The sequence below is a fragment of the Spermophilus citellus genome (assembly GCF_964194105.1).
Source record: "Spermophilus citellus genome assembly, chromosome: 11".
NCBI lineage: Eukaryota > Metazoa > Chordata > Mammalia > Rodentia > Sciuridae > Spermophilus > Spermophilus citellus.
In genome coordinates this window covers 130,322,859-130,338,018 of record NC_138192.1, presented here as the reverse complement: position 1 = coordinate 130,338,018, position 15,160 = coordinate 130,322,859, and the positions used below count along the sequence as shown (strand labels likewise).

General features: G+C 45.9%; 1 protein-coding gene across 1 annotated transcript in view; it reads right to left on the bottom strand.

The window, feature by feature from the left end:
* Nucleotides 1-14,875, bottom strand: part of SAG (S-antigen visual arrestin) — a 32,274-nt gene extending 17,399 nt beyond the window's left edge. The window contains exons 1-5 of the mRNA XM_081262353.1: nucleotides 14,795-14,875; nucleotides 10,515-10,575; nucleotides 7,057-7,101; nucleotides 5,232-5,425; nucleotides 2,980-3,039 (exon numbers count right to left, since the gene is read on the bottom strand). Of these exons, the coding sequence (XP_081118479.1) occupies nucleotides 2,980-3,039; nucleotides 5,232-5,425; nucleotides 7,057-7,101; nucleotides 10,515-10,575; nucleotides 14,795-14,860 (426 nt within the window). The 5' untranslated portion in view covers nucleotides 14,861-14,875. The remainder of the gene's footprint in view (nucleotides 1-2,979; nucleotides 3,040-5,231; nucleotides 5,426-7,056; nucleotides 7,102-10,514; nucleotides 10,576-14,794) is intronic.
* Nucleotides 14,876-15,160: the final 285 nt, after the last annotated feature.

The following is a 15,160-nucleotide window of genomic DNA, read 5'->3' as shown; positions in this document are numbered from 1 at the left end:
GCAGTCTTGGCTGGGCACAGAATCACGAGCCACCACACAGCTTTGTAGATTCAAACAGCAATTCTTTATTCCTGAACTCACACCGGCCTCCACACACGTTCTGGGGCAATCCCAGTTCTGCTGCCACCCAATTCACCTACTCCACGAGGCTTATTTCCCAAAATGCCCTCTGAATCTCACGAGAGTTCAACAGGAGCTTAGGCAGCAGGAACGCCCTAATTCCAGCAGCAATAATCCTCAACATCGAATTTCCCTAAAATCCAAGGTCTTAAACTGGGAACGCCTTGTCTTAAACCGGGAACGCCCTAAACCCAAGGATTGGGATACTTCCTCAAACTGCAGGATACACCCTAATCCTGGATCCACCCTCGTCCTTGGGCAGGGTCACCTAACATGCAATGTCAACAGCGAAATTAACATGGGGTACGCTGGCAAGGAAATTTCCTACTTGGTAATGGCCCTCAGCACTGGGATGCAGGTCCCACCTCCCCCAGGTACAGGTTGTGGCCATAACTGTTTGTCTTAGCCACATCCCTTTTAGCGTTGCCCTATGAAGATTCAATTTAGAGGTGTACTTATAATAAAACCCTGACATTAGCATGAGGAATGAGCCCCCAGTGGATGGGAAGTGGGCCGCCCGATGAGGCCCTCTGGTGGTGTGGAGACTATCGCACAAGGCCTGGCAGGTCCCTGCACTCATAGCTGTCCTTTTCCATGTGACCCTGTGTTGTGTTATGACTTCCTGATGCTTATAGCAGGGGACAGATGTAGGTGATCACAGGGGCTGGGGGTGGGGTCTGTGAATGCCCTGCTGAGGTGAGAACACCCTGACCCCAGTTGGCCAGCCAGCAATGGCCCATGATGTCAACAGCTCATCAAAATTTTCTTCTTGGGGCTGGGTTGTGGCTCAGTGGTGGAGCACTTGCCTAGCATATGTGAGGTACTGGGTTTGATCCTCAGCACCACATGAAAATAAATAAATAGAATAAACATTTTGCATCCATATACAACTAAAATGTTTTTTTTCCTTTGGCACCAGGGATTGAACCCGGGGCTCTTAACCACTGAGCCACATTCCCAGCCCTGCCCCCCCCCCTTTTTAAGAAAGGTTCTCATGAAATTGCTGAGGCTGGCTTTGAACTTGCATTCCTCCTGCCTCAGCCCTCCCAGTCGCTGGGATTACAGGTGTATGCCACTGTGCCCAGGTCCCTTTTCCTATACCTCAAAATTTTAAACAGAAACTAGAAATGGAATTTGGTGTAAAACCTCATTTTTAAATACAAAAAACTTTTAAGAATTTGTGGGTCAGACAAATGCATCTGCCAGTGACCTTCAGTGCTCAGCCCCAGGTGTAATTCCTTCAGCCCCTGCTCCAACCCTCCCTCTGCACTGGGCTCCCACCCACAGCTGGCTCTGTAGGCTTCCCCAGCTGCCAGGGGAGGGGGTGGGTGTCAGCAAAGGCACTTGACACCTGCTGTGTCAAGCCTCAGACTTACAGGTCCTGTCAGGGTGCATTCAGGGCCACTGTAAACTCCAGGTTGAAAATACATACATATCACTGCAAGCCACACCAGGCATCGTGAAGCCACCCTGTCCCTGCCCCACAGCCCCACTCTGTGCTACTGCACAAACAGACCATGCACCTCTACAGCCTCTCCCATCTGCATGCTTCTTCCAGCAAAAACTCACTCTCTCTCTTTCTCTCTCTCTCTCTCTCTCTCTATATATATATATATATATATATATTTGAATAATAACATAATAATTATATAATTTATATATTACATGTCTTTATATTAATGATTATTAATATATCATTTAATATAATAATGTATCATATATTAATATTATATTATTATATTATCAATATAATTAATGTTACATGTTATATGTTAATATTATATAGCATAATAGAATATTATATAATATATTGCATAATTTTTTTGTGTGTGTGGGTGGTGTTGGGGATTGAACCCAGGGCCTTGTGCATGCTAGGCAAGCACTCTACCAACTGATATCCCCAGCCCTATATTGCATAATATTTTAAGGTCATAACATGTAATTTATCATTCATGCAATGCATATATATATATATATATATATATATATATATATATATATATTACATCTATTTATTTCTTCATTTGACAATCTCCTACGTGTCCCAGACCTCCCTGGAGCCTGCAGGCAGATCTCCAGGCTCTGTACAATGCAGCATCTTGCCTGTAGCTCTCCCCACCCACTGACACTCTTTCATCTCATAGAACAGAGAAAATAGGCAGGGCCTGATGTAGCCTGTACAGAGATCCAGAAAGGTTGCCTAAGAATCTGAATTTTAGGTCTCCCAAAAGAGCACCGTAAGATCTGACTAGACTGGACTTACCAGAGGATCTCCCTAAGCCTGCTGAACAAACCTCCCATGGCATCCTCCCTCGCCTCTCACCAGCATGGGGCTCCCACAGTGCCTGTGGCCTTGATGTGCCCTGTGGGTCCTGTTGTCTGTTACTCTGCATTAACAAGTGAGCCCAAGAGGGCCAGGTCTCCTGTTCACCAGGATGTCCCTGGCTAACAGTTGCTGAGGAGAGTGACAGGTTCACAGGGGTCTTATCCTGGCCTCTATTCTTTCGAGTATGTTTGAAATTTTCCATGATAAAAAGCTACATTTAAAAGCCTATTGAAGGGACTCAGAGAGAAAAGGACGCAAAGAGAGAATGTCACATGGAGGCAAGGACTGTAGTGATGATCAGCAGCCAGGGAAGGGCAGCTAGCCACAGAGCCGGGAGGAGACAGGGAAGGGTTCCTCAACAGGCTTCAGAGGGAGCATGGCCCTGGGGACCCCTTGATTCTGGGTGTCCAGCACACAAACTTCCACTGTTTAAATATCCAAGCGTAGGTGGGCATGCACGCGTGCACACACACACACACACACAGAGTGCATTGAGGGAAGGAAGGACCCACGGCATGTTTTGGTTAACTCACCTTCCCTGCATCTTGTGGAGCTGGCTGCAACATCACTGAGCAGGGCAAGGAGTCAGGAAACTGGAAAGAAACAAACAAAAAAATCACTTCTTTCCGAGGGGGTATTTAAGGTGTGATACAGAATCATCACATGAAGTGGGAAAAGGAAGAAGATGAGCAAGAAATAAGAGAGCCTGTTCCACCACACACCTGGCATCCAGGTTAGTGTCGATCCAGAAGCTCTGGGGCAGACACACGCTCGAGCATGTGCTCAGGTGTAAGTGTTCGTGGAAATGGCACAATGTTGAACACGCTTCTGCTCCCTCGCTTCGTTACCACCCCCAGAATCAGAAAGCTTTCAGACCATTCCCGTGTAGTGAAACCCTGCCTGGCACCACCATTTTAGAGTTTCTATAATGTGCACTTAATGCAGCCAACCCACTTCGCTGGATACCTAAATGGTCTCTACTGTTTTGTTTGGGGGTACCAGGGATTGAACTCAGGGACACTGACCACTGAGCCACATCCTGATCACTATTTTGTATTTTATTTAGAGACTAGGTCTCATTGAGTTGCTTAGTGCCTCCCTGTTGCTGAGGCTGGCTTTGAACTCCAGATCCTTCTGCCTCAGCCTCCCGAGCTGCTGGGGTTATAGGCATGCACCACTGCGCCTGGAAAATGGTGTTTACTTTTTTGCCATTATAAACAATGCTGCAATAAATATTCTTCTTTGTACATTTCAACACCATTTGAGCCAATCAATTCCATATGTTGCATTGTAAGAAAGGGAAGTATCAATCTGAAATCACTTTTTTTTTTTGTACTAAGGATTGAACTCAGAGGCACTTGACCACTGAGCCACATCCTCAGCCCTATTTTGTATTTTATTTAGAGACAGGGTCTCTCCAAGTTGCTTAGCACCTCGCCTTTGCTAAGGCTGGCTTTGAACTCAGGATCCTCCTGTTTCAGCCTCTGAAGCCACTGGGATTACAGGTGTGTGCCATTATGCCTGGCTTAATAGAGATTTTGTAAAACAATTGTGGTTAAATAGAAGAATATAAAAGTTACCATTTTAACGATTTTAAATGAACAGTTTGGGCTGGGGTTGTGGCTCAGCAGTAGAGCACTCGCCTAGCATGTGCAATGCCCTGGGTTCGATCCTCAGCACCATATGATAAATAAATAAAGGTATTGTTTCCAACTACAACTAAAAATAAATAAAAAAAAAATATTGGGCTGGGGATGTGGCTCAAGCGGTAGCACGCTCGTCTGGCATGCGTGTGGCCCGGGTTCGATCCTCAGCACCACATACCAACAAAGATGTTGTGTCCGCGGATAACTAAAAAATAAATATTAAAAAAAAAAAAATAACAGTTCACTGGCATTAAACACATTCACATAACAACCACCATCCTTCTCTAGAACTTTCTCATCATCTCAACCAGAAGCTCCTTACTCACTGGACAATAATTGCCCATTTCTCCCCTCCCCTGCTCCCCCCCTCCACCTCCAGAGCCATTCTCCTATTTTCTGTCTAAATGACTATTCCTGTTGCCTCACGTAAATGGAACCACATGATAACATGAAAGAAGCTTCCGTGTCTGGCTTCTTTCTGAGAGTGGCTCGAGGCTGTCCACACTGGAGCTTGAGGCAGGGCCATATCAGGCTGAGCCATATCACTATGGAGGAGATTATGATCACAACAGACAAGCATCAAGGAAGAAGGTTGGCAGAAGCTTTCCCTCACAGAGCTCCCATCCACACTGCCTGCATTGCTGGGCACTGGCACCCTGAGAGGCAGGGTCACTGGTGAGATATGGGCCTCAAGAGAGGTGACAGGTTAAAGTTACATAAGCCACCAAGCTATGGGCAAGGCTAAAGATGGTTTCTTATTCCACTAAGCTCACCTGTCCTTTGGTAAACTTTCCTGCAAAGAACACCCCAGGCCAGCCAAGGGAAACTTCTGCAGATTTGTTGTTATAGCCGAATAAGCAGAGCAAGAGCATGAACTCATCTAATTGGGTAGTCAGACAAAGGAAATATCTAAAGGGCAGGTTGAAATGGTGCCTTCAAAGGCAGGAGGCTATTTTCAAGGATTTGGAAAAAAAAAAAAAAAAAAGACTATCACAGACCATGCAATCTAGAATTTCTTTCAAGGGTGCAATTTATAGGCCTGAAGACACAAAGCTCTTCTTTTGTTCCCTTCCTGTTGCCCATTCCCATTATGAGGAGCCGTAGGTAAAGGCGGCCAGCCAGGGGTCAGGAGCACTCACCATGAGCAGGAAGGGGTAAGTGTTGCCCCCCAGCTTCTTGAGCAGGCTCTCCTGCAGCTGCGTAGGGGCACTTGCAGCCCCCACTGGAGGGTACACCTGGACCCGAGAGAAGTACAGGTCCCTGCGGAAGGTCAGGCCTATCACATCGATGTCATCCTGGCCATAGCGGAAGGCGCAGGTCAGAGAGACAAACACTGGGAAGAAGAGACAGATAGGGATGAGCTTGATTCATTGGACATGCCCCCAACAGCTTGATGCCACCCTCACTGGGATAAGTGGGCAGCAGGGTGACCACACCACACCATTGGCCCCAGACTTTCATGTCTGGAAAGGAAAGGATCTGAGAAAAATGTACTTCCCAGCTGGTGCACATATTTGGAGAGAATCAGTACCTTCCTGGGGGTTAGATTTCATGACCCTAAGGGGAATGTCAGAGGATTGGGAAACATCTCTCTGGCAACCCCATTATTTTGCCAGGATGATAGATATCTGTGGACCAAGGACCTGGCGCTGTCCACCTGAGCCCACTGTCTCTCCATCCTACCCCTTGCCACTGTACCCGCCAGCTCAGGCTACTTGGGGAGCTTTAAGACAGTGCTACTTGCTTGGGCCTGGAGGTTCAGGATGCTGGGCAGAGTTAAGGGTGAAGGTAAAAGGCAGAGGGAAAGTGAAAGGATGTGAGCTGCCACCAGACAGGGCTGAAGGAGGGGCCGGAGGGGCCTTTGGCCAAGCAGGAAGATGAAACCAACCTCAAAAGTCTCCAGTTAGAGCCTTCTTTGCACATCGCTCTGAAACTTATAAAGCATTCTCTAAATCACCCCTTTAGAAAATTCCATTTGATTAAAGACTTAAGTTGTGATCCCAGTGGACCAAAAGAATCATGTGGAAGTTCAGGAGGCATTTTTTTTTTTTTAAAGAGAGAGAGGGGGACAGAGAGAGAGAGAATTTTAATATTTATTTATTTTTTTCTTAGTTCTCGGCGGACACAACATCTTCGTTTTTGTATGTGGTGCTGAAGATCGAACCCGGGCCGCACGCACACTAGGCGAGCGCGCTATCGCTTGAGCCACATCCCCAGCCCTCAGGAGGCATTTTTTGAAAAAGACACAAAGCCCACAGTTGTTGAGCGTAAGGCATAACAGAAGTGGCCCCTCCAGGCCCTCAGAAGCTGTTGCTTAAGGATTCGTCTGTGTCAGCAATAAGGGCAACTGCCCTAGTTGCTGGCTCAGAGAATCTACTGACCACCTCCCCACTCCACCTTCAAAGTTAGTAATCAAGCAAAATGCCCAGAGGACCTGGTTTTATGCCTGCTGTCGCCAGGCAGTGGCTTTCCTTGACATAAGGCAACCTTCTGTGGCCAAGGGCATGGGCTGGCAAGGCTCCACCCGGCAGGAAGGTAGAGATGGCAGAGCAGGACAGTTTTCTGCTCCATTCTTGCCATATCCCCATCGCTGCTAATGGCCCATACCTGTCATGCTTGTGGGCACATCCCGGGTTCACAATAAGGCCTTGTGTTTGCCAGTAGCAACCACATATTTAGAATGGAACTGAGTCAGCGACTTTCTCACAGCATAAGCTGAATCTGTTCTGATTCAGTTTATGCAACAGTCATTAGTAATAAATGGCTTGCCACACACATCTCAACTACAGAAATCTCAAGGGCACCGTGACACTGTGGTTCAGAATCATTGCAAGAATGCATAAAAATAAATTTTGGGTTTTATTCCTGTCTCTAGCAGGCGTGTTTCCCCACACAAATGCCTCTTTCCCAGAGCCAGCTGGGAGCCTTGACCTTTACAGCCCAGAGGACAAGGTCTCTGCTCACCTTTCTTTCCCTTCACAAGCTCCGGATCTACCAATATCACACCATCTAGACCAAGAGAGAGAACAGCAAGGGTTAGATCAAGAGAGCAGAAGATACTTTCTTTTTTCTTTCTTTCTTTTTTTTTTTTTGGTACTGGGGATTGAACCCAGGGTTCTCTACCACTGAGCTGCATCCCAAGTCCTTTTTATTTTTTGAGGTAGGGTCTCATTAAATTGCCCAGGCTGGCCTGGACTTATAATCCTCCTGTCTCAGCCTTGCGAGTTGCTGGATTACAGGCATGACTACTGTGCCTGGATTCTCTTCCAACTTTTTATGTTGAAATAATTACAGATTCACAGAGAGATGCCCAGTATCCTTTATCCTACATCCCCCAATGGTGTTAAACCTTACATGATTACAGCACAGTAGCAAAAGCTGGAAGCCCACCAGGATACCAGGTGTGTACATAGATCTATGTTATGTTAACACTTGCGGAGCTTTGTCTAACCACCACAGAGTCCAAATGGAGAACTGTCCCATCACCGTAAAGACCCCCTTGGCTACCCTTGTGGTCCCACCATCCCCTACCCCCACCATCCTCAGCCCCTGGCAGCTACCTTCACTGTAATTTTATCATCTTGAGAACATTGTAAAAATGGAATCTACAGCATGTGGTCCTTTGGGACTGGCCTCTTCCACTCACCGAATCATCCTCAGGCTTCTGAGTTTCAAGGGTATCAATAGCTCATTTTTTAAAAAATTCTGATTTGTTATACATGATGGCAGAATGCAATTCATTTCATATTACACATATAGAGCACAATTTTTCAAAACACTGTACACAAAGTATTTTCACACCATTTGTGCCTTATACATGTACTTGGGGTAATGATATCTAATTCATTCCACCATTATTCAATAGCTCATTCTTTTTACTGTGGAGTACTCCGTGGCACAAATCGATCTCACTTTACTGAACCTCATTTACTGAGAGATTTTGGTTCTTTCAGTTTGGAGATTTAAAATCTGCTAGGAACAATCATGCCCTAAAAATTTTTATGTGAACTAAAGTTTTCATTTCTTTTTTTTAAAATATTTTTTTAGTTATAGTTGGACACAATGTCTTTATTTTATTTATTGTTATGTGGTGCTAAGGATCGAACCCAGAGCCTCGCACGTGCTAGGTGAGTGCTCTACCACTGAGCCACAACCCCAGCACCCTAAGTTTTCATTTCTGTGGGATAAATGCCTAGGAATGCAACCGTTGGGTCAGATGGGAAGTATATGTTTAGTTTTTTATATTTTGTTTTCTTTTAGTACTGGAGACGGAACCCAGACGTGCTTAACCACTGAGCCACATCACCAGCCCTTTTAATTTTTTTTCATTTAGAGAGAGGTTCCCACTAAGTTGCTTAGGGCCTTACTAAGTTGCTGAGGCCAGCTTTTGAACTCAAGACCCTCTTGCCTCAGCCTCCTGAGCTACTGGGATTATAGGTATGTACCACCGTGCTCAGCTTTATGTTTGTTTTTTAAAGAAACTATCCAACTGCTGCCAGAGAGGCTGGACTACTTTTTTTTTTATTGGTTGTTCAAAACATTACAAAGCTCTTGACATATCATATTTCATACATTAGATTCAAGTGGGTTATGAACTCCCATTTTTACCCCAAATACAGATTGCAGATCACATCGGTTACACATCCACATTTTTACATAATGCCATATTAGTAACTGTTGTATTCTGCTACCTTTCCTATCCTCTACTATCCCTCCTCCCCTCCCCTCCCATCTTCTCTCTCTACCCCATCTACTGTAATTCATTTCTCTCCTTGTTTATTTTCCCATTCCCCTCACAACCTCTTATATGTAATTTTGTATAACAATGAGGGTCTCCTTCCATTTCCGTGCAATTTCCCTTTTCTCTCCCTTTCCCTCCCACCTCATGTCTCTGTTTAATGTTAATCATTTCCTCCTGCTCTTCCTCCCTGCTCTGTTCTTAGTTGCTCTCATTATATCAAAGAAGACATTTGGCATTTGTTTTTTAGGGATTGGCTAGCTTCACTTAGCATAATCTGCTCTAGTGCCATCCATTTCCCTGCAAATTCCATGAATTTGTCATTTTTTAGTGCTGTGTAATACTCCATGGTGTATAAATGCCACATTTTTTTTATCCATTCATCTATTGAAGGGCATCTGGGTTGGTTCCACAGTCTAGCTATTGTGAATTGTGCTGCTATGAACATCGATGTGGCAGTATCCCTGTAGTACACTCTTTTAAGGTCTTCAGGGAATAGACCGAGAAGGGGAATAGCTGGGTCAAATGGTGGTTCCATTCCCAGCTTTCCAAGAAATCTCCATACTGCTTTCCAAATTGGCTGCACCAATTTGCAGTCCCACCAACAATGAACAAGTGTACCCTTTTCCCCACATCCTTGCCAGCACTTGTTGTTGTTTGACTTCGTAATGGCTGCCAATCTTACTGGAGTGAGATGGTATCTTAGGGTGGTTTTGATTTGCATTTCTCTGACTGCTAGAGATGGTGAGCATTTTTTCATGTACTTGTTGATTGATTGTATGTCCTCCTCTGAGAAGTGTCTGTTCAGGTCCTTGGCCCATTTGTTGATGGGGTTATTTGTTATCTTATTGTCTAATTTTTTGAGTTCTTTGTATACTCTGGATATTAGGGCTCTATCTGAAGTGTGAGGAGTAAAAATTTGTTCCCGAGGCTGGACTACTTTACATTCCCACCACCAACCTCTAGAAGTGATCAGGTTTCTCTGTGCCCTCATTAGCATTTGTATCCCCCCCCCCCCGTTTATGGTACTGGGGATAAAACCGAAGAGCATTCTGCATTCTACCTCTGAGCTACATCCTCAGCCCTTTTTATTTTATTTTTGAGACAGGATCTCACTAAGTTGTCCAGGCTGGCCTCAAACTTGGATCTTTCTGCCTCAGTCTCCTGAGTTGCTGGTATTTCAGGTGAGAATTTTTTAATATTTATAATAGTTCTCGGCGGACACAACATCTTTGTTGGTATGTGGTGCTGAGGATCGAACCCGGGCCGCACGCATGCCAGGCAAGCGCGCTACCGCTTGAGCCACATCCCCAGCCCCTCCTGCTCATTTTTTAATTGGATGCTTTTTGTTTACTGTTGAGTTCTGAGCATTCCTTGTATATTGTAGAAATGAGTCCCCTCATCTCCTTGCACACTGGAAACATTGTTTCCAGTCAGCCAGTGGCACTTCCCCAATATTTTAATTAGCAACTCTTTACTTAGATTATTAAAAATACAAAACAGGAAGTTATCTGATGACATAAAGGAAAACAAACATTAAATTTTATTCCAACTTGCTGGGGTTATAGCTCAGTTGGTAGAGTGCTTATCTTGCATGCACAAGGCCCTGGGTTCCAATCCCCAGCAACACACACACACACACACACACACACACACACACACACAAGAATATATTTCCACTTACCTACGGGCTCTACTTGACTGACATGGTCTATATAGTCTCTCTTTCCCAGGTAGATGGTCACCTGCAAGAAGAACAAGTGTACATTCTAAATGGCAAATTGACAACCATCAAATCTTTTCATTAGTTTTGAAAAGATGAGCCACTTGGCTCTGCAGCTCCTCAATGGCCTTCTTCACCACTGGCTGGGCTGTGGGCAAAAACAGGGTGTGCTCCATCCAGTCTCCTGCACCAGCTCCAAGCATTTTTCTTGCCCTTTTGGATGGTGGGAATTCTTCCCACTCCTTTCCTCACCTCCTTTTCCCCATCAAAACCAGGTCTGATATCAACCAGGTAACTTGTCAATTCACACTTTAGTAGAAAGTTATACCTATGTCAATGGGTCTCCTGCCACCTGTTTGCATGGGAAGGCTTCTATTTCTAGCCGTGGACTGAAACATCTCACTTCCATGTTCAAAGAATTTATGGACTGTGCAGAGAGGTAGGAGCTCCAGAGGAGTCCCTGAAATCCTACTAGGAAAACTTCTGGACAGGGAAACCTAAACCCACACTCTGAGGAAGGAGAGGGTGGAGCTGGGTGGGAGAGGACAGCCATGTATCTTCCCTGGTCCTGCCCATCGCATGCCCCTGACAGCCAAGGGCTTTTTGACAGATCTGTGTGAGAGCAGGGGCTGTGTCCCCTCAACCTCAAGGCTGCAAGGGCCTTGGCAGTAAGAATCCAGACTCTTGTGTGTATCTTCAGCCTTCAGGACCTACTTCAGCCTCTGCTGCACAGAGGGCTGGGGAGCGATGCCAGCGCATCAGGGAGTGAGCGCGCGTCCCCCTCCCTGAGCCTCTCCAATGCAAATTTTCACTTCCAAGAACATCTAGATCATTTTCCTTGGCATTAAGTCTTGTGCTGTACTTTTCCTCTGCAGTGTATCAGAAGTGGGTCCCTATGCCTTTGAGGTTACTAGCATGACTGAGGTTGAAAGCACTGTTGTTTGCAGAGAAGATTCAGTAGGAACCCCCAGCTTCAGTGTGAAGCACTTTAAGCTCCACGAATGAGGTGAGCTCTTCTTTCACTCTTCCCACATGCTTGGTTATGGAAGCCCTACCTCCGCTGCTGGCACTGGGAATAAAGACCCTCCAGGTCCCTGTCCTTCTGTTTGGGCCAAGTGCCAGTGCAGAGGTAGGGGGAGGGGAGAGGAGGGAGGAAGAGAGTGAAGCTCTTCCTTTCAGAGGAGGCTCTACCTGCTGGGACGCTGACAGTGATGGTGAGTGGGGCTATCTAGGCAAAATAGACCAACATTGCAAGGCCCAGAGGAGAGGTTGCTTCTGGAACTGCCAGGCCTTCCTCTGTGGTAAATGGCCACCAAATGGGGGTAATGCCAGAAAAGGCTCTTGAGATCTGAGCCTTGGGCTGGGGCTGAGGCTCAGCGGTAGAGAGCTCACCTAGCACCTGCAAGGCCCTGGGTTTGATCCTCTGCACCACATTAAAAAAAATAAATAAATAAGCTGAATAAAGGTATTGTGTCCAACTACAACTAAAAAAAAAGATCTGAGCCTAAAGATTCTATAAAGAGTCTAGCCCAGTAGTGCATGCCTGTAACCCCAACAACAGGGAAGGCTGAGGCAAGAGGACAAGTTCAAAGCCAGCCTCAGCAACTCAGCCACACCCTAAACAACCTAGTGAGACCCTTTCTCAAAATAAACAAACAAATAAATAAAAAGGACTGGGGATGTGACTCGGTGGTGAAGCCCTATGGGTTCAATTCCCAGTACCCACCCCCCCAAAAAATCAGGTGTCCACCCTGAAGGTGCTCTTTGGTTTCATTCTCGCAACTCTGTGAGAATGAGCCTGTCTTACAGGGGGCGTCCTAGACGGAGATCATATTGGCAGGACAGTGAGTGAGTGATCAAGGGCAGCCGGGGAGGAAGCCTGTTCGTGGCTGGGAGGAGGGAGGATTGGAGAGCACAGGGGAGCGAGCTGGGTCCCCAGCCCTTCTTGGAGTCTCTTAAAAAGAGCCAGGAAATCTTTCCCAGGGTCTCTTCAGCAGTCCCCTCTCGTCTTCATTGGTTGAAACTCAGTCACCTGGCTACTCTAAACCAACAAGGAGCCAATGGAATGAGATGGTTAGAATTAGATCAGAACAATCAAGATTCATCCCCTGGGACTGCCTCTAGCCCTGAAGACCATTGGCAATTTTTACCCAGGAAGAAGGGCGCATGGCCATGGTGTGGGCACCCAGCAGATTGCTACAGTCTCACATCATGTCACCCCACTCCTCTACCTGCTCTCTTCCCGACCCTTCCCTTCAGTGCTTCCTTTTGAGGTCACTGCTACTTGCCCCCTGGGTCTCAATGAAATGATCCTAACACGTGCAATATTAATTTAACAATTCTCTTTTTTCCCCCTGTGGCTACCAATATAGAAAACTAAATTTCTTGATCCAAAGGATTTTACGTAAGTATGAGGAGGGGAAAGTGGGAAAATGACAAGGAAAACTAGAGACGTGGTTTCTTTCCTGTCCTGCCAGAAGCTGAGATCAGAGACGGACACAAATAGGGAAAGAGTTTGGTGGATTAAAATTTGAAGGGCGGGGCTGGGGATGTGGCTCAAGCGGTAGCACGCTTGCCTGGCATGCGTGCGGCCCGGGTTCGATCCTCAGCACCACATACCAACAAAGATGTTGTGTCCGCCGAAAACTGAAAAATAAATTTAAAAAAAAATTTGAAGGGCGCCCAAGTGATCACCCCTAAGAATTGGAGTACTTAATGAAGGCAATGAACTGGGAGAGGAGAAGGCAGGACAAGGCTATGGGCACAATAAGCACTGAAGAGTTTCTGTCAAGCCCAGTGTGGGTGGCAGAAATCAGATAGAAGGAGCTAGATTCACAGTGTCCAGTTCAGCAGCCAGCAGATCCAGGTGGCTTCTGGTCATCTGTGATACAGCCATTGCAATTGACCTTTGCTGCAAATGTAAGACACGTGACACATTTCAACATCTTAGCAAAGAATATAAAATACATTGTTGGTAATTTTATATTGTTTATGTGTTGAAATGATAGTTCTTTGGATATATTGGGTGAAATGAAGAGTATTAAAAGTATTTAAAATTCAGCCGGGCGTAGCGGTACAAACCTGTAATCCCAGCAGCCCAGGAGGCTGAGGCAGGAGAATCACGAGTTCAAAGCTAGCCTGAGCAAAATGAGGCACTAAGCAACTCAGTGAGATCCTGTTTCTAAATAAAATACAAAATAGGGCTGCGGATGTGGTTCAGTGATTGAATGTTCCTGAGCTCAATCCCTGGTACCACCCCTGCTCCTGCAAAAAAAGTAATAAATTTTCAATTTCTCTTAGTTTTTTCTTTTTTCTTTTCCTTCCTTTTTTTTTTTTTTTTTGGTACCACAGATTGAACCCATGGGTGCTTAACCACTGAGCCACATCCCCAGTCCTTTTTATTTTATTTTTTATTTTGACACAGGGTCACAATCCTCCTGCCTCAGCCTCCCAAGCTGCTGGGATTACAGGCATGCACCACCACACCCAGTTCCTCTTAATTTTTTAATGTGGCTACTAGAGTATTATAATTACATATATTACTTGCATTGAACATTGCTGAGTTAGGTTGCTGACCCAGAAGGAGCCCATTCAGAGGCTGGGTCGGGGCCCTCTATCAGGTCCCCATGACAGGAAGTTCATGGGATCACTTAGACCATCCAATGGGCCCCTGAAGGGCATCATCTCTGCTAAGTAGGCCAGGTTATTGGTGGCTGTCAGCCACAGTGGAGAATGGTGGAATGGGAGCAAAAGGGGCCTTTTTCACATCCAGTGGCTCTTAAGATCCAGCTGGGATGTGATTCGTGGTTGTGGAACAGATGCAAATAAGGAACACTTCACATTCATCCACAGTCTGGACTCTCCCAGGCAGGTGACATGACTGATCAAGGGCCATGGGAGTCACAGGTATCAACTAAACAGTGTTTGAGATGGTAAGTCATGGGTTCAAGGATGGCCAGGAAAAGCAGTGAAGTTGGGGTGATGCTGTGGAGAGTGAGATTAGAACATGGAGGTGGCAGGCCTGAAGTCCCAGTGAGGCTGGAGAGAAGCTGTGTTTCTGCACTTCACTCCTTCCTGTGAGTCCCCTCGACTGACCATCCTGGACAGAGATGGAAAATAGCCATGGAGCTTTCCTGCACCGCACAGAGTTTTGCTGTTGATCGTATCTACACTCAGAAAATCTCCATTTATTATTACTTTATAGTAATTTCCATGAAGTCACTCACTTCTGAGCCACTTACCGATTTGTCCCGGGAGACCTTCTTGAAGATGACATGGGACTTACTGGTCTTAGCACTGGCTGCCATGTTGTGTATTGTTGGCAACTCCTTCCACGTCAGGTGCTGGAGGGCTGGGAAAAGGTAAAACACTCCTGACCAGACACTCAGGAACATCCTGATTGGACAACCTACTCATGAGATGCTCATATCCACTGGACATTTCCTCTACCTGCTCCCACACGTAGGCCTGGCAAAATAAGGTCTTTGCTTAGTTTATATTTCATTGTAGGGTGCATGCGTGTGTGTGTGTGTGTGTGTGTGTGTGTGTGTGTGAGTTTTAAGTGGGTTTTACTTTTCTTGGTAAGCCTTAAACATTTCTTGGTAGCT